We start from the raw sequence: 23368 nt of genomic DNA on the forward strand, positions 1-23368 counted from the left end.
TTGGCTTCATCAACTGTGCAACCATATGAACTGTGTGCTTGCCATTTGGGGTTGTACTTCAACACCCGTATAAACTGTGTGCTTGCCATTTGCGGTTGTACTTCAACACCCGTATCAACTGTGTGTTGGCCATTTGCGGTTGTACTCGAACACCCGTATCAACTGTGTGTTGGCCATTTGCTGTTGTACTTCAACACCCGTATCAACTGTGTGTTGGCCATTTGCTGTTGTACTTCAACACCCGTATCAACTGTGTGTTGGCCATTTGCGGTTGTACTTCAACACCCGTATCAACTGTGTGTTGGCCATTTGCGGTTTACTTCAACACCCGTATCAACTGTGTGTTGGCCATTTGCGGTTGTACTCGAACACCCGTATCAACTGTGTGTTGGCCATTTGCGGTTGTACTTCAACACCTGTATCAACTGTGTGTTGGCTATTTGCGGTTGTACTTCAACACCCGTATCAACTGTGTGTTGGCCATTTGCGGTTGTACACGTGTGCCGGTGGAAAGTTATTTTACGACATCAGACATGACAATGACATTAATACATGCCACACGCTAAATAGTTAACCTGCCAAACTACACAATATGTTTTGAATTGGCTGTTGCACAATGTCTCTCGCTCTCTCTCTCCTCTGACAACACCCACTGGCACACACGCAGGTGATGTACACCATGACTTTTCCAGGGTTGTCATTGCTGACCACAAATGTGCTATAACTGGACAAATAACTCAATAACTAGCAATGAATATCAACAAATGTGCACACGCAGCTAAGCTGGCTTTGATCTCAAAACTAATCTCGCGACTGCATGATTGAAAGACCGCTTGTGCCTGTCAATGCATGCCCACAATAATTAACACATCGCATCCGGAGGACACTTTGATCCAATTCTGATCGGTGTATCCTAATTATTTGATATTGCGATTTTTGCGTGATTTTTTTCACTTGTCCATTCGGACAACTTAAATCTATAATCTGCTTGTTCGCCTTTTTTTAATATAATTTTTTTACTTGCCCTGGGTAAGAGGACAAGCGTTAATATCAACACATACACACAAGTACCTGGGTAGATGGCAGTGCCAGGGATGTGTGCGACCAGACTGCGTACCACAGCCAGTCTACAGCGGAGCCACAGAGCCCGTTCCATCCTCTCTCTGGCCTCTACTACCTGGGGACAGTCACCTGGCTGTGGACTGGGGGCATGGTGCTCAGCCTCCCTCATACCGCCCTGGGGAGGGTATTCACACACACACACACACACACACACACACACACACACACACACACACACAGCTACCTCTAGGTCTTGGCTGGGTCTGATTGGCAGGGGGAATATGAGGAACCAAATTTCCCAAATGGTTCCTTTTGAGTCATGACATAAACCAAAATAAAATGACTTTCTTTTTGTTAGTCAAAAGACAATTCTGAAAACTCTAGCTATGCAAAAAGCATTTTGTGGTACAGTTAAAAGAGAGGTAATTACAAGGTGATTGTAGGTACCTGTTCACTCTTAGGTCTGGACTGTCTTCTGAGGGAGGAGGAGAGGGGTCTGTGGACAGGGGAGGGGCTTCCCCTCAGAGTGATGGGAGAGTTCTGGAGCAGACTCATAGCAGACACTGCCATGTCAGCACTGCAAATAATAAACAGACAGAATTTTGATAGATGGGTGGATGGATGGAGGAATGTATGGATGAATACAAACACATTTAAACACAGGATACAGTCCTTTACCTCACCTGTAAGCGGTTTTGCCTTGCTGCAGGTAGAGGTTAGACAGTAGCAGGTAGGTGTCTATAGCCAGCTCCAGTTCCTCAGGGTCAGAGTGGAGCTGAGAGGAAAGACAGAGCTGCAGCTGGGGGCTGAGGAGACGACACACCTCTCTTAGCAGTAACGCCTACAGGAGAGGAGAGAGGTTAAGAAAATGCAAGTTATACTTTAGCATTTTAACAGATGCTCTTTTCCACAGTGACTTCAGGCTGAATCAATCAGATATGCCATTCTTAAGAGTAAACATTTAAAAATGACTTTAAAAAAACATGACTAGTGGATGGTTTGGTGGGTGTCACCTAATGTAGAGTGCAAAAGGTTCTAAAACTATGAAAAGGAAAAATCCAAGAAGGCAGAGATGCAAATACAGTGCCTTGCGAAAGTATTCGCCCCCCTTGAACTTTGCGACCTTTTGCCACATTTCAGGCTTCAAACATAAAGATATAAAACTGTCTTTTTTTGAGAAGAATCAACAACAAGTGGGACACAATCATGAAGTGGAACGACATTTATTGGATATTTCAAACTTTTTTAACAAATCAAAAACTGAAAAATTGGGCGTGCAAAATTATTCAGCCCCTTTACTTTCAGTGCAGCAAACTCTCTCCAGAAGTTCAGTGAGGATCTCTGAATGATCCAATGTTGACCTAAATGACTAATGATGATAAATACAATCCACCTGTGTGTAATCAAGTCTCCGTATAAATGCACCTGCACTGTGATAGTCTCAGAGGTCCGTTAAAAGCGCAGAGAGCATCATGAAGAACAAGGAACACACCAGGCAGGTCCGAGATACTGTTGTGAAGAAGTTTAAAGCCGGATTTGGATACAAAAAGATTTCCCAAGCTTTAAACATCCCAAGGAGCACTGTGCAAGCGATAATATTGAAATGGAAGGAGTATCAGACCACTGCAAATCTACCAAGACCTGGCCGTCCCTCTAAACTTTCAGCTCATACAAGGAGAAGACTGATCAGAGATGCAACCAAGAGGCCCATGGTCACTCTGGATGAACTGCAGAGATCTACAGCTGAGGTGGGAGACTCTGTCCATAGGACAACAATCAGTCGTATATTGCACAAATCTGGCCTTTATGGAAGAGTGGCAAGAAGAAAGCCATTTCTTAAAGATATCCATAAAAAGTGTTGTTTAAAGTTTGCCACAAGCCACCTGGGAGACACACCAAACATGTGGAAGAAGGTTCTCTGGTCAGATGAAACCAAAATTGAACTTTTTGGCAACAATGCAAAACGTTATGTTTGGCGTAAAAGCAACACAGCTCATCACCCTGAACACACCATCCCCACTGTCAAACATGGTGGTGGCAGCATCATGGTTTGGGCCTGCTTTTCTTCAGCAGGGACAGGGAAGATGGTTAAAATTGATGGGAAGATGGATGGAGCCAAATACAGGACCATTCTGGAAGAAAACCTGATGGAGTCTGCAAAAGACCTGAGACTAGGACGGAGATTTGTCTTCCAACAAGACAATGATCCAAAACATAAAGCAAAATCTACAATGGAATGGTTCAAAAATAAACATATCCAGGTGTTAGAATGGCCAAGTCAAAGTCCAGACCTGAATCCAATGGAGAATCTGTGGAAAGAACTGAAAACTGCTGTTCACAAATGCTCTCCATCCAACCTCACTGAGCTCGAGCTGTTTTGCAAGGAGGAATGGGAAAAAATTTCAGTCTCTCGATGTGCAAAACTGATAGAGATACCCCAAGCGACTTACAGCTGTAATCGCAGCAAAAGGTGGCGCTACAAAGTATTAACTTAAGGGGGCTGAATAATTTTGCACGCCCAATATTTCAGTTTTTGATTTGTTAAAAAAGTTTGAAATATCCAATAAATGTCGTTCCACTTCATGATTGTGTCCCACTTGTTGATGATTCTTCCCGAAAAAATACAGTTTTATATATTTATGTTTTAAGCCTGAAATGTGGCAAAAGGTCGCAAAGTTCAAGGGGGCCGAATACTTTCGCAAGGCACTGTATATACTTAAATTAATCCATCTTCGGAAGAATACAAAAAAGGTGAAAGTGCTAAACAAATGTCACCTAATGACTTTCTATTTCACCTAATGTACACTCTACAGAGAGACACACACCTTGAATTTGCTGAGGGTGAGCTTGTCTTTCTGGGGGTCAATGTGCAGTCCTTTGGGCTCCCTGGTCTTCCTGGTAGGGGAGCCACTGTGTGATTTGTCACTGTCACTATCCCTCTCTCCTGGGGGAGAGTTAGGGATACCTGGGGTACTGGATGTCCTCCTCACAACACTGCAACGCACCGCCCCATCTGAGATATCTGGAGAATATCAACAAACAATATTATACAGTCCTACTGTGCATCACCCTGCCATAGCTGTTTAGAACTGTTAGTCAAAAATCTTGAATCTCCTTCATGTCCCTGACTAGCAGTGGGATATGAACAAGATAGACACAAACAAACATTAGGGGGGAAATGTCCACAAGTTCATTCTAATTAAAATATACTGATGAAAGAGTTAAGTGGAATGATTTTCTGAACTCTTGATTTATCAGTATTGTATTGTGTCATTTATTTGTATATACACTGAACAAAAATATAAACTCAACATGTAAAGTGTTGGTAACATGTTTCATGAGCTGAACTAAAAGGTCCCCGAAATCTTCCACCCAAACAAAAAGCTAATTTATCAGGTTTTGTGCACAAATTTGTTTAATCCCTGTTAGTGAGCAGTTCTCCTTTGCTAAAATAATCCATCTACCTGACAGGTGTGGCATATCAAGAAGCTGATTAAACAGCATGATCATTACACAGGTGCACCTTGTGCTGGGGACAATAAAAGGCCACACTAAAATGTGCACAAAACAATGCAACAAATGTCTCAAGTTTTGAGGTAGTGTGCAATTGGCATGCTGACTGCAGGAATGGCCACCAGATCTGTTGCCAGAGAATTTAATGTTAATTTCTCTACCATAAGCCGTCTCCAATGTTGTTTTAGAGAATTTGGCTGTTCGTCCAACCGGCCTCACAACCGCAGACCACGTGTAACCACGCCAGCCCAGGACCTCCTCATCCGGCTTCTTCACCTGCGGGATCATCTGAGACCAGCCACCTGGACAGCTGATGAAACTGTGGGTTTGCAAAACTGAAGAATTTCTGCACAAACTGTCAGAAACTGTCTCAGCTGTGTGCTCGTCGTCCTCACCAGAGTCTTGACCTGACTGCAGTTTGGCTTCATGGCCGACTTAAATGGGCAACTGCTCACTTTTGATGTGCTCTCCACAGATTAATCTCAGTTTCAACTGTATCGGGCAGATAACGTGTATGGCGTTGTGTGGGCGAGCGGTTTGCTGATGTTAACTTTGTGAAAAGAGTGCCCTATGGTGGCGGTGGGGTTATGGTATAAGCAGGCATAAACTACGGACAACGAACACAATTGTATTTTATTGATGGCAATTTGAATGCACAGAGATACCGTGATGAGATCCTGATGCCCATGGTCGTGCCATTCATCTGCCGCCCTCACTTCATGTTTCAGCATGAAATCCAGAGAGTAGGGCCTAATTAAATTATTTAAATTGTCTGATTTCCTTCTACGAACTGTAACTCAGTAAAATCTTAGAAATTGTTGCAATTATATTTCTGTTCACTGTATATAGATAGGTATAGTGTAATTGTTGTTTATTGATGTGTTCATGCAGGGCTAATCTTCAAGAGACTGTGGTCTTAGCATACTTCACTCCCTGCTTAAACGAAGGTTAAAAAAAGAAATCTGGAGGAAAAAACATCTGTTAGAGTACTATATTGTTACCTTGAGGTTCAGGCAGGGAGTGTATGGTGGAGCTGAGGGCCAGTATGAGCTGTACTCTGGCCAAGGTGAGACGCCTGCTCAGTCTGGAGCCATACAGAACACTGGCCTCTGTGCCCAGACGACGGTTCACTAAGTCCTCCAGGGCCTGAACATAGGATACAGATAAACAATTGTGAGAGCATCATTGCAAGATTATGTTATAATGCTGTAATTGCATCAAATTGTTGTTTTATGCAACAGAACAAGGGGTTGTTAGAACGCTCATCTGTGTGTGTTCTACTAAGGATGGGCCTCTGGAAGATTTACCATGTCTTTGGGTGATACCGCATTCCAGAGCATGAGTTAATGTTTCTGTTCTATATGGTACCAGGGAGACATGACTCCAGGGCCAGACCCTGGTCTGTACAATGAAAGATAACTGTTTTTTACAGCAGATACGGCCTGCTGTGAATTATAAGTATCTTTCATACAAATCTTAACCTTGTGACCCATTCTATATATCTGTTGTGTGTCATGTAGACTGAAGGAGGATGGACTTTACTATACAATTCTGTGGCTCAAACCAGATGGTTGAGTTCTCAGTGATCCCCCCCAGGGGTGATATAAAAGTCTGTGGCTCAAACCAGCTGGTTGAGTTCTCAGTGATCACCTCCAGGGGTGATATAAAAGTCTGTGGCTCAAACCAGCTGGTTGAGTTCTCAGTGATCACCTCCAGGGGTGATATAAAATGCTGTGACTCAAACCAGCTGGTTGAGTTCTCAGTAATCACCTCCAGCGGTGATTACCGACCAGCTCCATTACTGCAGTAAACCAGCTGGTTGAGTTCTCAGTGATCACCTCCAGCGGTGATTACCGATCAGCTCCATTACTGCAGTAAACCAGCTGGTTGAGTTCTCAGTGATCGCCTCCAGCGGTGATACCGACCAGCTCCATTACTGCAGTAAACCAGCTGGTTGAGTTCTCAGTGATCACCTCCAGCGGTGATTACCGACCAGCTCCATTACTGCAGTAAACCAGCTGGTTGAGTTCTCAGTGATCGCCTCCAGCGGTGATACCGACCAGCTCCATTACTGCAGTAAACCAGCTGGTTGAGTTCTCAGTGAACCCCTCCAGCGGTGATTACCGACCAGCTCCATTACTGCTGTAAACCAGCTGGTTGAGTTCTCAGTGATCACCTCCAGCGGTGATTACCGATCAGCTCCATTACTGCAGTAAACCAGCTGGTTGAGTTCTCAGTGATCGCCTCCAGCGGTGATACCGACCAGCTCCATTACTGCAGTAAACCAGCTGGTTGAGTTCTCAGTAATTACATAATAAAGTTTGATGGTTTTGAAGAAATCTAAGTCTCTCCTTTTGATTACAATAATTCCACCACACAATCAAACATACACTAGTCAGATACACACACACACACACACTACCATCAGATACATACACTACAATAAGATACTCACTAAAATCAGATACATACACTACCATCAGGGGTTAAATTTGGCTGGGTCCCGCCGGGGCTGAGGCGCGGCTCATATGATCCAAATGAGAGCCATGCGGAGCAGAGACCTGCTGGTACCTTTGATTTTTCGAATTTTGAATTATCTAATGAAAGATTGTTTTCCACATGTACTTTTCCTCAGCCAACAATATGAGAAAGTAACAGCAACCCCATAGTAGAATAGTTTACCTATTCAATTGGCCAGCTTGTCACATTCTGTGCGAGAAAATAATATCCCGCACAGGGAAAGAAACATGCATGCCCAGTCATTGTACAACATTCTTAATGCAATCGTGGTGAAACACACCTTTTGAAATCCGTTTTGATGGCCACTGTTAAAAGAGGAGGGTCACAGGGCTTTCAATTGTTGAATCTCAAATCCCCAAAATGTGTGAACTGCATCATTTTAGAACCAGAGTTTTTAGCAGCGGCATGGTTTATGTGCTTCAGCGCTGACCATTGGCGAGACTGGGGCTAAATATGCCACGGGTCAGGTGTAACAGGTAGACCTTCATTATATTCACAGTCCACAATCCTTGGCTGAGTGCCAGTGGACTGTTTTTTGCAGATACAAAAATGTGTAATGGGGTGTAATGGTTCACCAAACCCACGGTTCGGTACGTATTGCGGTTTTGGGGCCACCGTTCGATTCAGTTTCAGTACAGCAGGAAAATGAAATGCCAACAGTTACTGTAGTTATTTTTGTTTATTTAAGAAAATGCAAAGTGTTGGTATTCCTGAATCCAATACAATGTAAGTTATATAATGCCTGATGAGAGGATAAAAAAAAACAGGAATACCAACACTATTTTCTTACATTAAAACACATGATTACTCATCAACAACACAAAAATTAAGTGCAATATGCATGTGAAATAAATTTGTAAACATGGCTCAGACATTGTATCGGCCTATCCTGTAATGTTTTCATACAAAGAGAAAAAAATGTGGACTTGTGTGACTCTCATAAAGAGGGCGGTACTTCTCATCTCCCACTCCGGGGTAATGTGATGGGCTGTCACTAAGTAGCTTTCTGTAGCCCTGGAGGTCCATCCATCTGTAGTGAGCGCAACACAGGTTGCATTGGCTAATTCATTGACAACTTCAGATTTAGCTTGCTTATATAGGCCGAGTACTACCTGTTTGCTGTAATGGGTGGGAGAACCAAACTATTTCTGTATGGACATTTGCTTTGTGCACAGAGACATTGTCATGCTGAAACAGGAAAGGGCCTTCCCCAAACTTTTGCCACAAAGTTGGAAGCACAGAATCGTCTAGAATGTCATTGTAGGCAGCAGCGTTAAGATTTCCCTGCAACTAAGGGGTCTAGCCCGAACCATGAAAAACAGCACCATTATTCCTCCTCCACCAAACTTTACAGTTGGCATTATGCATTTGCTAAGGTAGCGCTCTCCTGTTATCCGCCAAACCGAGATTAGTCCGTCGGACGATTCATCACTCCAAAGAATGCATTTCCACTGCTCCAGAGTCCAATGGCGATGAGCTTTACACCACTGTAGCTGACACTAGGCATTGTGCATGGTGACCTTAGGCTTGTGTGCGGCTGCTCAGCCATGGAAACCCATTTTATGAAGCTCCCAATGAACAGTTATTGTGCTGACGTTGCTTCCAGAGGCAGTTTGGAATCGGTAGTGAGTGTTGCAACCGAGTACAGACAATTTTTACCCGATATGCACTTCAGCACTCGGTGGTCCTATTATGAGAGCTTTTGTGGCTTAACACTTCGCGGCTGAGTCGTTGTTGCTCCTACACGTTTCCACTTCACAATAACAGCACTTACAGATGACCGGGGCAGCTCTAGCAGGGCAGAAATTTTACAAACTGACCTGTTGGAAAGGTGGCATCCTATGAAGGTGCCACGTTGAAAGTCAGAGCTCTTCAGATAGTCCATTCTACTGCCAATGTTTGTCTATGGCGATTACATTGCTGTGTACTTGATTGTATACACCTGTCAGCAATGGGTGTGGCTGAAATGGCCAAATCCACTAATTTGAAGGGGTGTACACATACTTTTGTACATATAGCGTATTTTATAGATACAAATAACTACATTTCAGTGGTGTAAAGTACTTAAGTAAAAAATACTTTAAAGTACTACTTAAGTATTTTTGGGGGGGGGGGGGGGGGGGGGTGTATCTGTACTATACTTTACTATTTATATTTTTGGCAAAAATAAAATAATGTACTTTTTACCCCATACATTTTCCCTGACACCCAAAAGTACATTTCAAAATTGTCCAATTCACACACTGGTCATCCCTACTGCATCTGATCTGGCAGACTCACTAAACACAAATGCTTGGTTTGTATATTATGTCTGATTTAAATATATATATATATATATATATATTTGTGCTGTCTGGTTTGCTTAATATAAAGAATTTGAAATTATTTATACTTTTACTTTTGATACTTTAGTACATTTTAGCAATTCTATTTACTTTTGATACTTAAGTATTTTTTTTAATACTTTTACTCTGGTAGTATTTTACTGGGTGACTAACTTTTACTTAAGTAATTTTCTAATTTTCTAAGTAAAGGTATCTTTACTTTTACTCAAGTATGACAATTTAGTTATTTTTCCACCACTGCTACATTTTATATGAGACAACAATGGCGAATTGGCGAAAAGGAGATAAGAGGAAAAGATCGATCTTATTGGGGGACTGATCGGGGCACCACCAGTAAAGAGCTTGCTCAGGAATAGCAGCAGGCAAGTGTGAATGCACGCACAGTGAGGTGAAGAATTTTGGAGGATGGCCTGGTGTCAAGAAGGGCAGCAAAGAAGACACTTCTCTAGCGGAAAAAAATCAGGGACAGATAGATATTCTGCAAAAGGTACAGGGATTGGACTGCTGAGGACTGGGGTGAAGTCATTTTCTCTGATGAATCCCCTTTCCGATTATTTGGGGCATCCGGAAAAAAGCTTGTCCGGAGAAGACAAAGTGAGCGCTACCATCAGTCCAGTGTCATGCCAACAGTAAAGCATCCTGAGACCATTCATGTGTGGGGTTGCTTCTCAGCCAAGGGAGTGGGCTCACTCACAATTTTGCCGAAGAACACAGCCATGAATAAAGAATGGTACCCACACCACATCATGCCTTAGCCGGCTCGTCGGGCTCCCACGCCTCACCCGGCTCGTCGGGCTCCCACCCCACGTCACGCCTCAGCCGGCCGGTCGGGCTCCCACACCTCAGCCGGCCCGTCGGGCTCGCCCACATGGGACGCCGGGATGCGCCCCTGGGGGGGGTACTGTCACGCCTGCTCCCGCTCCCCCTCCCTGGTGCTTGGGGGCACCAGGCGGCTCATCATTACGCACACCGCATCAGCGCTTCATTGGACTCATCTGTACTCCTTCAAACTTGGATTGCCTTCCCTATATCTGCCTGTTCCTCTGTTTCATCCCCTTGTCAGCATTGATGTCGTTATTTTTTCCCCTGTCCAGACACTGTCCTTGTTTTGTTTTATGTCTATTGTTTATTAAATGTTCACTCCCTCTACTTGCTTCCCAGCATCTGTCCTTACAGTTATGTTAGCCACGTAATATTTGATCATCCTTGGCTTTCAAGAGAGCTGATAAGACTAGCAAGCTAACGTAGCTAGCACCGAAAAAGCTAGCTCAGTTAGCCCGATGCCAGCTCATCTATAAATGTTTCCTACCAACTATATGGTTAGATTACATGTTACAAAGTGCTCTGAGCACACTTTACTACGGATATCATTGGTAGCTTGAAAATATTTTCTGTTGATTCTAGCTAGCCACAAACACTACGCTCACTACGCTCACCTCTATTTCTTTTCCCTCATGTTTTCGCACAGTTGGGATGCTATAAAAACAAATTCCTGTCTTTAAAATACTTGTATTACTACACCTGTGTATGTCACATGATATCATGTTGTTGCTAGTATGGGTGTTAAGAGAATGTGTTTCTTGTTAAAAGGCTAAATAGCACTAAAGGGAGTAAGCAAAGGCACTATGTATAATCCTGGGATTAAGTGTACTTTTTTGTAAAGTAAGTAAAAGTATGTCTGTTCAAAATAAATGTTATCTTCAAATATAAAAAATAAAGTTTAAACTCGACACCAACGATAGTGTCCTCACTCTCGACCCGAATCACCCGCGCAAACTCCCATACCCCCACAAACCCCAAGTCCCTGGATTGGCCCAAAATGAAAAAAGTCTTATGATTGGCTAATCTAGCCAGGTCACCAAGCTCACATGCACAGTTCACATGCACAGGAGAGAAAAATAATTAATTAACATTACAGAATTCAACCAACATGCCCTGTAGTATCTCTTTGAAATTCACACATAAAATAAAAACCCAATTAAACCATAGTGCTTCTAATACATGTGTGAACCCATAACAGTCTAAACCCTGTCTAACTGGGGGACTCCTACTAAGCAATATGGAATTGTTTTAAGAAGGTCATACCAAGGATCATTTAGTTACTTGATTTAGAATTTTAAGACTCCTTGAAGTATAAAAAAATATATACAAAATGTATTTGATTAAAAAAAAGAAGTGCCTTTGTCACGACTCCGACCGAACCCGCCGGCCTACTAGCTGCCACTGATTCTTTCCTCCCCCTCCTTATGTGTTTATTGAGTACACCTGTTTTGAGTTGGGTATAATTAGTGAGGCTTTATTAGTCAGCCGGCCCGCCTGGTTCTTTGTGCGGGATTGATTATTGTGACCTTCTGTTTTGTATGTAGAGGAACGTGTTTGTTCCTGGTCGTATATTTTGGTTGTGAGCACCCTGTGTTGCGTTTTTGGGCATTAAAGAGCACAGCATCGCACTCTCTGTTTCCTGCGTCTGACTCCACACCCACGACACCCGGAGCGTTACAGACTTACTGCTAAAGCCCATACAAACACATTGAATAACATATTCACACACAGAAGTTATCAGATTTGCTGTACCGCCTTCAGACGAGTCCCAAGACGCTTGTGGGGGTCGACAAGCCAAACGGAAAACACCATCGTGAGAGACTCATCGTCCAATAAGGGTCATTGTTTGTAGGCCAAACCATTCGGAAGCTACAGACAAATATGTGAGAAGACAGATTTTCGGGATGCCTCATGGTCTGACAAACACCGCTCTAACTCTGTCACCTTTCAGCCCAGATGCGGATGTGCGACATTGGCGGATATCTCTAGCTTAAACTGACATATTTTTATGGGGATTTGTTAAATTATGCTAATTCGATTTCCACAGGGGGCACGGACATCGACTCTAGGGGTTTTTAACAGGATATTACTACACTACACACTACCATCAGATATACTCACTACCATTAGATACACTACGGTCACACACAGTACAGGACACAGATACAGTCACAGACGCTGTTACAGCCATGCAATGAAAACTGTTTCAAACATAATTTTGAAAAAGTGTTATTACAACCTTAAATACCTGTATGTTTGCAGAGTCCATGAGAGACTTGTTGGTGAAGAACTTTCTGATTGTCTGTAGATCAATAAAATCAATCATATACAAACTCTGTTCAAAGAATATGCTGTATTAACTGTGTGAGAATGTGTGTGTGTCAGTAGTACCGCATGTTTCTCTATGCCGCTGTAACATCCGTGGGGCAGTGGGATCTCCTCTCCCTGAGTCATCTGGGATGTCTCCTTCATGGCCTGACAGTACTGCCCCAGCTCTGTCAGCACCTTCACCTGCACACAGTAGAAATACACATATCCTAATGGGCCCACACACACACACACTGTAAGTGGAATCACATGTAACTGAGATATTCATACCAACCTTCAGTATCCTTCCTTTAATGGTGAGGTGTGGGTCTCGGCACACAGTCCCCACAAAATGCAGGTAGAGAGCAAGCATAGGCAGGGCCTGTAACAGCAGAACACAGAGGCATTGAAACCAATAGCTAACTTTCTTGAGACGCCTACTAAACTCCCTGGTCAGATGCTTGGTCAATTCAAAATGAAAAAGAAGAATACATTGCCAGTCATGCTTCATTGGACTTTGACCAAAAAGTAGTGCACTAAATAGGAAATATGGCACCATTTCAGATGCAGTCTGTGTATTGTTGGGGAATAATCAGAATTGGTGGGTAACATAGATAAGATGTTTTATTTTCATGATATGCTTATGAGTTATTTCTCATAAGAATGTATTTTGTTGTACTATAGTGGTGGCCATTGGCAGTTATCTGTTCTATGTCAAGACTAAGTTGCATGGCCCGCAGAGAGGGGAGAGGTCAAGGTGTCATCATGTGTAAACATATCTTTTGCTCCACTGTGTCTGTGTGCCAGTCACTCCCTACTTTTCCCATCGGGGAGAGGAGGATGGCAGTGTCTGGAATCATTCTATGCTCCCCGTGAGCTTGTCCAGGATTGGTTGTATTTAGAATTGGTTGTATCTAAATGACAATTTGATATATGCCTGTTGATATCGGAGGATTGGTTTATGGTTCTGGGTTTGAGTAAGGAGACAAAGCTGAACTATTTATTATGTCTATGCTGTCTGACTATGTGTGTTTTTTGCTATTAAAGGATCTCAGCTGCAATGTGTAAGGGGGCTCTCAGAGAATTCATTGATAGACACTGAATTGATCTGAGAGTCACAGGGTTGTGATAGAGCTCATATAATTAAAGATGGACTTTGATAACTAACTCTGACTTGTGTTGTGGTTTGCGCTCATGATTTGGTAAATAGAGGAAATTTCCACGACAGTATGTACTGTGAGATGGTGTCCTGAGGTGTAGAGCCAGTGGCAGAGGAAGGCCAGGCTGGACACAGTGGTTCCCAGGTGTCCTCGGTCAGGTTCAGAGAACAGGTCCAGACCAGGAACCAGCTCCTCTCCTACAGTATAGGATGAGTACTGCAGGTCACTCTGAGGGTGGGGCAGGGAGGCCCGCAGGAGACACTGGTGGATGAGACACACACAGGACATGATTAACTACACAGGTGGTCACCCTGGTCCAGGAGACACCCAGGGTGAGCAGGCGTTTGTTCCAAGAACTAATCTAATTAAACTAATCATGGTATTAAGTTTATTAGATTAACAAGATGTGCTAGTACAAACACAACATGTCAAACACACACCTTGAAAAGCTGGGCAGATAGGAGGCAGCATTTTGTGCGCTGACTGATATTAGAGGTCAAGGCATACCTGTTGGCCAAAACACAATGAGGTCAGTGGCATCACTACAATACATTTGTGAAAGTGACTGTATTGATCAACGGATTATTTATTGCTTCAGTGAACATACAGTGCATTCGGAAAGTATTCAGACTTGACTTTTTCAACATTTTGTTAAGTTACAGCCTCATTCTAAAATGGATTAAATTGCTTTTCTCCCCTCATCAATCTACACACAATACCACATTATGCCAAAGATAAAACAGTTAAACAAGTATTCAGAACCTTTACTCAGTGCTTTGCTGAAGCACATTTGGCAGCGATTACAGCCTCGAGTCTTCTTGGGTATGACGCTAGAAGATTGGTACTAGAGGTCGACCGATTATGATTTTTCAATGCAGATAACAATTATTGGAGGACCAAATAAAGCCGATACCGATTAATCTGCCGATTTATATGTTTATTTATTTACTTATTTATTTGTAATAATGACAATTACAACAATACTGAATGAACACTTTTATTTTAACTAATATAATACATCAATAAAGTCAATTTAGCCTCAAATAAATAATGAAACATGTTCAATTTGGTTTAAATAATGCAAAAACAAAGTGTTGGAGAAGAAAGTAAAAGTGCAATATGTGCCATGTAAAAAAGCTAACGTTTAAGTTCCTTGCTCAGAACATGAGAACATATGAAAGCTAGTGGTTCCTTTTAACATGAGTCTTCAATATTCCGAGGTAAGAAGTTTTAGGTTGAGGTTATTATAGGAATATTTCTCTCTATACCATTTGTATTTCACATACCTTTGACTATTGGATGTTCTCATAGGCACTATAGTATTGCCAGTGTAACAGTATAGCTTCTGTCCCTCTCCTCGCCCCAAACCAGGGACACATCGACAACTGCCACCCTCGAAGCATCGTTACCCATCGCTCCACAAAAGCCGCGGCCCTAGCAGAGCAAGGGGAACAACTACTTCAAGGTCTCAGAGCGAGTGACATCACCGATTGAAACACTATTAGCGCGCGCCCCGCTAACTAGCTAAACATTTCACATCGGTTCCACCAGCCTAATCTCGGGAGTTGATAGGCTTGAAGTCATAAGCAGCTCAATGCTTGAAGCACAGCGAAGAGCTGCTGGCAAATGCAGGAAAGTGCTGTTTGAATGAATGCTTACGAGCATGCTGCTGCCTACCCCCACTTAGTCACACTGCTCTATCAAATCATAGAATTAATTATAACATAATAACACACATAAATACAAGCCATAGGTCATTAATATGGTCAAATCTGTAAACTATCATTTCGAATAAAAAACAATTATTCTTTCAGTGAAATACGGAACAGCTACGTTTTTTATCTAATGGGTGGCATCCCTAAGTCTAAATATTGCTGTTACATTGCACAACCTTCAATGTTATGTCATAATTATGTACAATTCTGACAAATTAATTACGGTCTTTGTTATGGTCTTCACACAGTTCGCAACGAGCCAGGCGGCCCAAACTGCTGCACATACCCTGACTCTGCTTGCACAGAATGCAAGAGAAGTGACACAATTTCCCTAGTTAAAAGAAATTCATGTTAGCAGGCAATATTAACTAAATATTCAGGTTTAAATATATATACTTGTGTATTGATTTTAAGAAAGGCATTGATGTTGATGGTTAGGTACACATTGGTGCAACGACAGTGCTTTTTTCGCGAATGCGCTTGTTAAATCACCCGTTTGGCGAAGCAGGCTATGATTCAATGATAAATTAACAGGTACCACATCGATTATCTGCAAAGCAGGACAAGCTAGATAAACTAGTAATATCATCAACCATGTGTAGGTAACTAGTGATTATGTTAAGATTGATTGTTTTTTATAAGATAAGTTTAATGCTAGCTAGCAACTTACCTTGGCTTCTTGCTGCACTTGCGTAACAGGTAGTCAGCCTGCCACACAGTCTCCTCGTGGAGTGCAATGTAATCGGCCACAATCGGTATCCAAAATGTGGAAAAAGTCAAGGGGTCTGAATACTTTCCGAATGCACTGTATAGTGTATGCTTGTGTTAGCTACCAGAGAATCTATTTATGCTGCAGTAGTTTATGTGTCGGGGGGCTAGGGTCAGTCTGTTATATCTGGAGTATTTCTCCTGTCTTATCCGGTGTCCTGTGTGAATTTAAGTATGCTCTCTCTAATTCTTTCTTTCACTCGGAGGACCTGAGCCCTAGGACCATGCCTCAGGATGGCATGATGGCATGATGACTCCTTGCTGTCCCCAGTCCACCTGGCCGTGCTGCTGCTCCTGTTTCAACTGTTCTGCCTGCGGCTATGGAACCCTGACCTGTTCACCGGACGTGCTACCTGTCCCAGACCTGCAGTTTTCAACTCTCTAGAGACAGCAGGAGCGGTAGAGGTGCTGACGTTGCACTCTCGACAACTACTGTGATTATTATTATTTGACCCGGCTGTTCATCTATGAACGTTTGAACATCTTGGCCATTATAATCTACGTCCGGCACAGCCAGAAGAGGACTGGCCACCCCTCATAGCCTGGCTCCTCTCTAGGTTTCTTCCTAGGTTCTGGCCTTTCGAGTGCTTCTTCACCTGGATTTCTTGCTGTTTGGGGTTTTAGGCTGAGTTTCTATACAGCACTTTGTGACATCAGCTGTAAGAAGGGCTTTATAAATACATTTGATTTGATTGATTTGAGCTACTAAAGTTGGTACAAACTTTACTCAGACTCACTGTGCGATCTTAGCGGTCAGTAAAGCTCCCTGCAGACAGCCCCAGACTCCAGCCTGCTTCAGGGTGGGTTGGTGTTGGAGGGAACTTGTACCCCATGACACCCCGTCCCATGAGTCTAGCACCCCAGAGCTCTGCAGGGCACAGTCCACTGCCTTGCTCCAGTAGGAATGAGCTGCCCTTGGTTTACAAGCAGAATCACACAGAATCAGAAAAAACGTTGGTATTCAACAATTTTGTGTATAATCATGTAGACATACAAATTAAACACAATACAAATAGTACTGTACATTATGAGTACAGTCATATCTTACCTTCTGTTTCCATTATAATAGTGCAGGTTTCCCAGGTCATGTAGCGCCTGTACCCTGAGAGAGTCATGGTTGTTGGCCTGAAGGTACTCTAGATTGAAGTAGAAAAAAAAGTCCAGTGTCCCTCATCTTTCATTAAAAAAGACACCCAGAAACAAATATTCAGTACAATCAGAAGGATCAATCACAACCATTTCTTTGCAGATACAAGTGGAATATCAGTTACTGGTATTGTGAGGCTAACAGGTAGACTAGTGAACAGCAAAGGATTGGTGAAGAGTAACAGTGTAACAGTCTGATTGTGACTATAGCTTTAAAAAAACAATGTTAGTGGCGTAGCAGTCTAAGGCACTGCATCGCAGTGCTGAGGCGCCACTACAGCCTGGGTTCCATCCCGGCCGTGACCAGAAGCCTCATAGTGCGCCGCACAATAGGGTCATCCGGGTTAGGGGAGGGGGGGGGGGTTGGCCGGGGGGTTTCCTTTGCTCATCGCACTCTAGCAACTCGTGGCGGGTCGGGCGCCTGCAAGCTGACTTCGGTCGGAAATTGAACAGTGTTTTCTCCGACACATTTGTACGGCTGACTTTTGGATTAAGTGAGCAGTGTGTTAAGAAGCAGCGTGGAGTGGAGGGTCATGTTTCGGAGGACGCATGTCTCGACCTTCGAGCCCGTTGGGGAGTTGCAGCGATGAGACAAGTTCGTAAACTACCAATTGGATATCATGAAAATGTGTGTAAAAAAAAGTGTTGGCCTCCCGGGTGGCGCAGTGGTTAAGGGCGCTGTACTGCAGCGCCAGCTGCGCCACCAGAGACTCTGGGTTTGCGCCCAGGCTCTGTCGTAACCGGCCGCGACCGGGAGGTCCTAGCGTCGTCCGGGTTAGGGAGGGCTTGGCCGGTAGGGATATCCTTGTCTCATCGCGCACCAGCGACTCCTGTGGCGGGCCGGGCGCAGTGCAGTGCGCGCTAACCAAGGTTGCCAGAAGCACGGTGTTTCCTTCGACACATTGGTGAAGCTGGCATCCGGGTTGGATGCGGGCTGTGTTAAGAAACAGTGCGGCTTGGTTGGGTTGTGTATCGGAGGACGCATGACTTTCAACCTTCATCTCTCCCGAGCCCGTACGGGAGTTGTAGCGATGAGACAAGAGAGTACCTACTAACAATTGGATATCACGAAAAAGGGGTAAAAAAGTTTACAAATAAAATTTCAATTAAAAATAAAAGTGTTATATGGGTCATGTCTCTTACGTATGGAGTTGCTATAGGAGTTGATGACGGTGTGTATCTGGTTGGGGGGCAGAGGGCAGCCGTAGATAGAACTCAGGGTCCTGTAGTCCTCAGTGGCCAGGTCTGGAGGGCCGATGGCCGGGGCAGTGCACACTGTCACGTTAAAGTCCACCCTGCCATGACCCTGAGCCTTGCTACTGTTCTCCTTACAGAATGGAACCTCAAACACTGGCAAAGAGACACAGATGTCAGTTTCATAGACAGTTTCAAGCATGCAATGAAATCAGTTAAGACAAAGAATACATTTCCACAAAAATAGTGTAGCATTCACAACTGTATATTGTCTTCATTAGGCTTCGCTAAGATGAGAACATTTTATATAATTTATGCTAATGTAAATAGACTGAGTGTACAAAACATTCCGAACACCTTCCTAATACTGAGTTGCATGCCCTTTAGCCCTCAGAACAGCCTCAATTCGTTGGGGCATGGACTCTACAAAGAATCAAAAGCGTTCCACAGGGATGCTGGCCCATGTTGAGTCCAATGCTTCAAGTTGGCTGGATGTCCATTGGGTGGTGGACCATTTCTGATAAACACAGGAATCTGTTGAGCAACATTGCAGTTCTTGACACAAACCGGTGCGCCTGGCACCTACTACCATACTCCGTTCAAAGGCTCTTAAATCTTTTGTCTTGCCCATTCACCCTCTGAATGGCACACATACAGTGCATTCGGGAAGAATTCTGTTTTGTTACAGCCTTATTCTAAAATGGATTAAATCGTTTTTTTACCCTCATCAATCTACACACAGTACCCCATAATGACAAAGCAAAAACAGGTTTTTAGATTTTTTTGCAAATGTATTAAAAATAAAACACTGAAATATCACATTTACATAAGTATTCAGACCCTTTACTCAGTACTTTGTTGAAGCACCTTAGGCAGCAATTACAGCATCGAGTCTTCTTGGTTTTGACGCTACAAAGCTTGGCACACCTGTATTTGGGGAGTTTCTCACATTCTTCTCTGCAGATCCTCTCAAGCTCTGTCAGGTTGGATGGGGAGCGTTGCTGCACAGCTATTTTCAGGTCTCTCCAGAGATGTTCGATCAGGTTCAAGTCCGAGCTCTGGCTGGGCCACTCAAGGACATTCCCAAAGCCACTCCTGCATTGTCTTGGCTGTGTGCTTAGGGTCATTGTCCTGTTGGAAGGTGAACCTTCACCCCAGTCAGAGGTCCTGAGTGCTCTGGAGTAGATTTTCATCAAGAATCTCTCTGTACTTTGCTCCATTCATCTTTTCCTCGATCCTGACTGGTCTCCCAGTCCCTGCCGCTGAAAACATCCCCACAGCTTGATGCTGCCACCACCATGCTTCACCGTAGGGATGGTGCCAGGCTTCCTCAAGACGTGATGCTTGGCATTAAGGCCAACCAATCTTGGTTTCATCAGACCAGAGAATCTGTTTTCTCATGGTCTGAGAGTCTTTAGATGCCTTTTGGCAAACTCCAAGCGGGCTTTCATGTGCCTTTTACTGAGGAGTGGCATCCGTCCGGCCACTCTACCATAAACGCCTGATTGGTGGAGTGCTGCAGAGATGGTTGTCCTTCTGGAAGGTTCTCTCATCCCCACAGAGGAACTCTTAGTCAGTTCTCCCTGACCATGCCCTTCTCCCCAGATTGCTCAGTTTGGCCGGGTGGCCAGCTGTTAGGAAGAGTCTTGGTGGTTACAAACTTGTTCCATTTAAGAATGATGAAGGCCACTGTGTTCTTGAGGATCTCAACACAATCCTGTCTCGGAGCTCTACAGACAATTCCTTCGACCTTGAGGCTTGGTTTTTGCTCTGACATGCACTGTCAACCGTGGGACCTTATATAGACAGGTGTATGCCTTTCCAAATCATGAAGTGTCTGAATACTTATATAAATAAGGTATTTCTGTTGTTTAATTCTAAAAACCTGTTTTCGCTTTGTCATTGTGGGGTATTGTGTGTAGATTGATGAAGGAAATAGCGCTCTGGAGCAATAAGGCTGTAACGTAACAAAATGTGAAAAAAGGGAAGGTTTCTTAATACTTTCCGAATGCACTGTACACAATCCATGTCTTAATTGTGACTTGTTTCAGAAAACGAGGCTTATGTCGTGCGTCACTTTTTCACAGGAGAGGCATTGTAACATATACATTTTTTTTTTTGCAGGAATGCCTTCTGGAACATGTGAACGTTCATGTACCTTAATAACAAACTGCTATGCTATCTGTAAATACAAATAAAATGGTTAAGTCACAAGCCTAGGTGGTTTAGCCATGGAAAAAGCTATATGAACCTTCCTGCTAGCCATGATTGGCTGAGATAATGGATGGGCTGGACATGCAGAGTGATGAGTTTGGATTGGTCTGCCATGTAGCACGCTTCCTTCTATAACATAAGACTCAGTATGTGTAGGTCAAAAATAGATATATCAGGAAATCGGTGGAAGTAGAATATGATAGCTAAAGAGATGGAGAAAATTCAGGCGTTAGATTGCAAATGCGGAGAGAGTGGAAAAGAGAACACAGAAGGCTGTTGTATATAACACCTGTCTCCAGATTACATCTTCAAACTAAGGGCAATCATGGCATCTGTGACAGAGAGGGAGAAGCGTTCATCCATGTATCAAATCAAATTTATTTATAAAGCCCTTCTTACATCAGCTGATTTCTCAAAGTGCTGTACAGAAATATATACACTGCTCAAAAAAATAAAGGGAACACTTAAACAACACAATGTAACTCCAAGTCAATCACACTTCTGTGAAGTACCGAGATAGGTACCGAGATGAGATCCTCAGACCCCTTGTGAGACCATATGCTGGTGCGGTTGGCCCTGGGTTCCTCCTAATGCAAGACAATGCTAGACCTCATGTGGCTGGAGTGTGTCAGCAGTTCTTGCAAGAGGAAGGCATTGATGCTATGGACTTTCCCCAGACCTGAATCCAATTGAGCACATCTGGGACATCATGTCTCGCTCCATCCACCAACGCCATGTTGCACCACAGACTGTCCAGGAGCATGCCCAGGCGTTGTAGGGAGGTCATACAGGCACGTGGAGGCCACACACACTACTGAGCCTCATTTTGACTTGTTTTAAGGACATTACATCAAAGTTGGATCAGCCTGTAGTGTGGTTTTCCACTTTGATTTTGAGTGTGACTCCAAATCCAGACCTCCATGGGTTGATAAATTTGATTTCCATTGATAATTTGTGTGATTTTGTTTTCAGCACATTCAACTATGTAAAGAAAAAAGTATTTAATAAAAATATTTCATTCATTCAGATCTAGGATGTGTTATTTTAGTGTTCCCTTAATTTTTTTGAGCAGTATATATAGTATACGGGCAAGAGAGTCTAGCTAGCTACATTGAATCGAATTCATTGCAAGTTAAAGCGTACCGTTAGCTAGCTAGCTAACATTAGCTGGCTGGCTCGCAAGCTAACGTTACGTGTATGATCTGTGTAGTAAAATTATTCATATCTCAAATCCATTTGCATTGCTAGATATAGTCTAATGTTAGCTAGCTAACTAACAATGAATCTAGTTAGATTCATGCAGGGTAGTAACGTTAGGAGTTGGGATTATGTTTCATTGTTTAGCTAGCTAGCTACATGTCTAAATAAAAGACTCCACATTCCAAGTAACCATTTCACTGCACCGTTTACACCTTCTGTATCCTGTGCATGTGACAAATGAACATTATTTTATATAGTGTGTGTTTGCTAGAGACAGTAATGTGAAGAACAACATGACCTGCACCAAAGTCAAATTAGGACGACATTAGGCCAACGAGACAGTGTCCAAGTTCTTAAATTCTCCAGTTGAAGGCCCTGCTTTTATTTCGTCACATTCACAACCGTAAGTGATTTTCTGTAATTAGCTCGTCATTAACTTGTAAATAGTACTTGTTGTGAGTTTTTATTAAAGTGACTAGTGTTCCATTATTAAAGTGGCCAGTGATTTCAAGTATATGTATATAGGGCAGCAGCCTTTAATGTGCTAATGTGTATACAGACATGTCGATATACATATTACAGTCTTGAAATCTTTGGATGTTTAGTACACTCACTACCATACTGACTGTTTAGCACAAGGCCTCACATGTGAATCCTTAAAGATAAGGGTGGGCTAAGGCTTAAGAGGGTGTAAACAATGCTGAATGGGTTTAGACAAAGAGCTCTCCAGCAGGTGTACCAAAAAATTCAAGGTCCATTTTCTCAAAAGGGAGTTTACAAGTTTATCAACTTTCAAAGCAGAATTACTTTCCCATTGTTCCTCAAATGTAGTGTAGAGTTGTGGCAAAAGTTTTGAGAATTACACCAATGTTAATTTTCCCAAAGTCTGCTGCCTCAGTTTGTATGATGGCAATTTGCATATACTCCAGAATGTTATGAAGAGTGATCAGATGAATTGTAATTAATTGCAAAGTCCCTCTTTGCCATGCAAATGAACTAAATACACAAAAAAAAAAACATTTCCACTGCATTTCAGCCCTGCCATAAAAGGACCAGCTGACATCATGTCAGTGAGTCTCTCATTAACACAGGTGTGAATGTTGATGAGGACAAGGCTGGAGATCACTCTGTCATGCTGATTGAGTTCGAATAATAGACTGGAAGCTTCAAAAGGAGGGTGGTGCTTGGAATCATTGTTCTTCCTCTGTCAATCATGGTTACCTGCAAGGAAACATGTGCCGTCATCATTGCTATGCACAAAAAGGGCTTCACAGGCAAGGATATTGGTGCCAGTAAGATTTCACCTAAATCAACCATTTATCAGATCATCAAGAACTTCAAGGAGAGCGGTTCAATTGTCGTGAAGGCGGCTTCAGGGCGCCCAAGAAAGTCCAGCAAGCGC

At 43.1% G+C, this 23368-nt stretch overlaps 1 protein-coding gene across 3 annotated transcripts in view; it reads right to left on the reverse strand.

Annotated features, from left to right (window-relative positions):
- cfap54 (cilia and flagella associated protein 54) overlaps positions 1–23368 on the reverse strand; it is a 111190-nt gene that overhangs the window by 18930 nt on the left and 68892 nt on the right. For all 3 annotated transcript variants that reach the window (XM_036944412.1, XM_036944413.1, XM_036944411.1), the window contains exons 40-52: positions 18502–18708; positions 17261–17348; positions 16950–17126; positions 14170–14236; positions 13805–13990; positions 12865–12951; positions 12654–12773; positions 12511–12564; positions 5577–5721; positions 3888–4084; positions 1746–1903; positions 1510–1639; positions 1072–1237 (exon numbers count right to left, since the gene is read on the reverse strand). In XM_036944412.1, coding sequence (XP_036800307.1) covers positions 1072–1237; positions 1510–1639; positions 1746–1903; positions 3888–4084; positions 5577–5721; positions 12511–12564; positions 12654–12773; positions 12865–12951; positions 13805–13990; positions 14170–14236; positions 16950–17126; positions 17261–17348; positions 18502–18708 — 1782 coding nt within the window. The remainder of the gene's footprint in view (positions 1–1071; positions 1238–1509; positions 1640–1745; positions 1904–3887; positions 4085–5576; positions 5722–12510; positions 12565–12653; positions 12774–12864; positions 12952–13804; positions 13991–14169; positions 14237–16949; positions 17127–17260; positions 17349–18501; positions 18709–23368) is intronic.

The sequence above is a fragment of the Oncorhynchus mykiss genome, chromosome 15, assembly GCF_013265735.2.
Source record: "Oncorhynchus mykiss isolate Arlee chromosome 15, USDA_OmykA_1.1, whole genome shotgun sequence".
Lineage (NCBI taxonomy): Eukaryota > Metazoa > Chordata > Actinopteri > Salmoniformes > Salmonidae > Oncorhynchus > Oncorhynchus mykiss.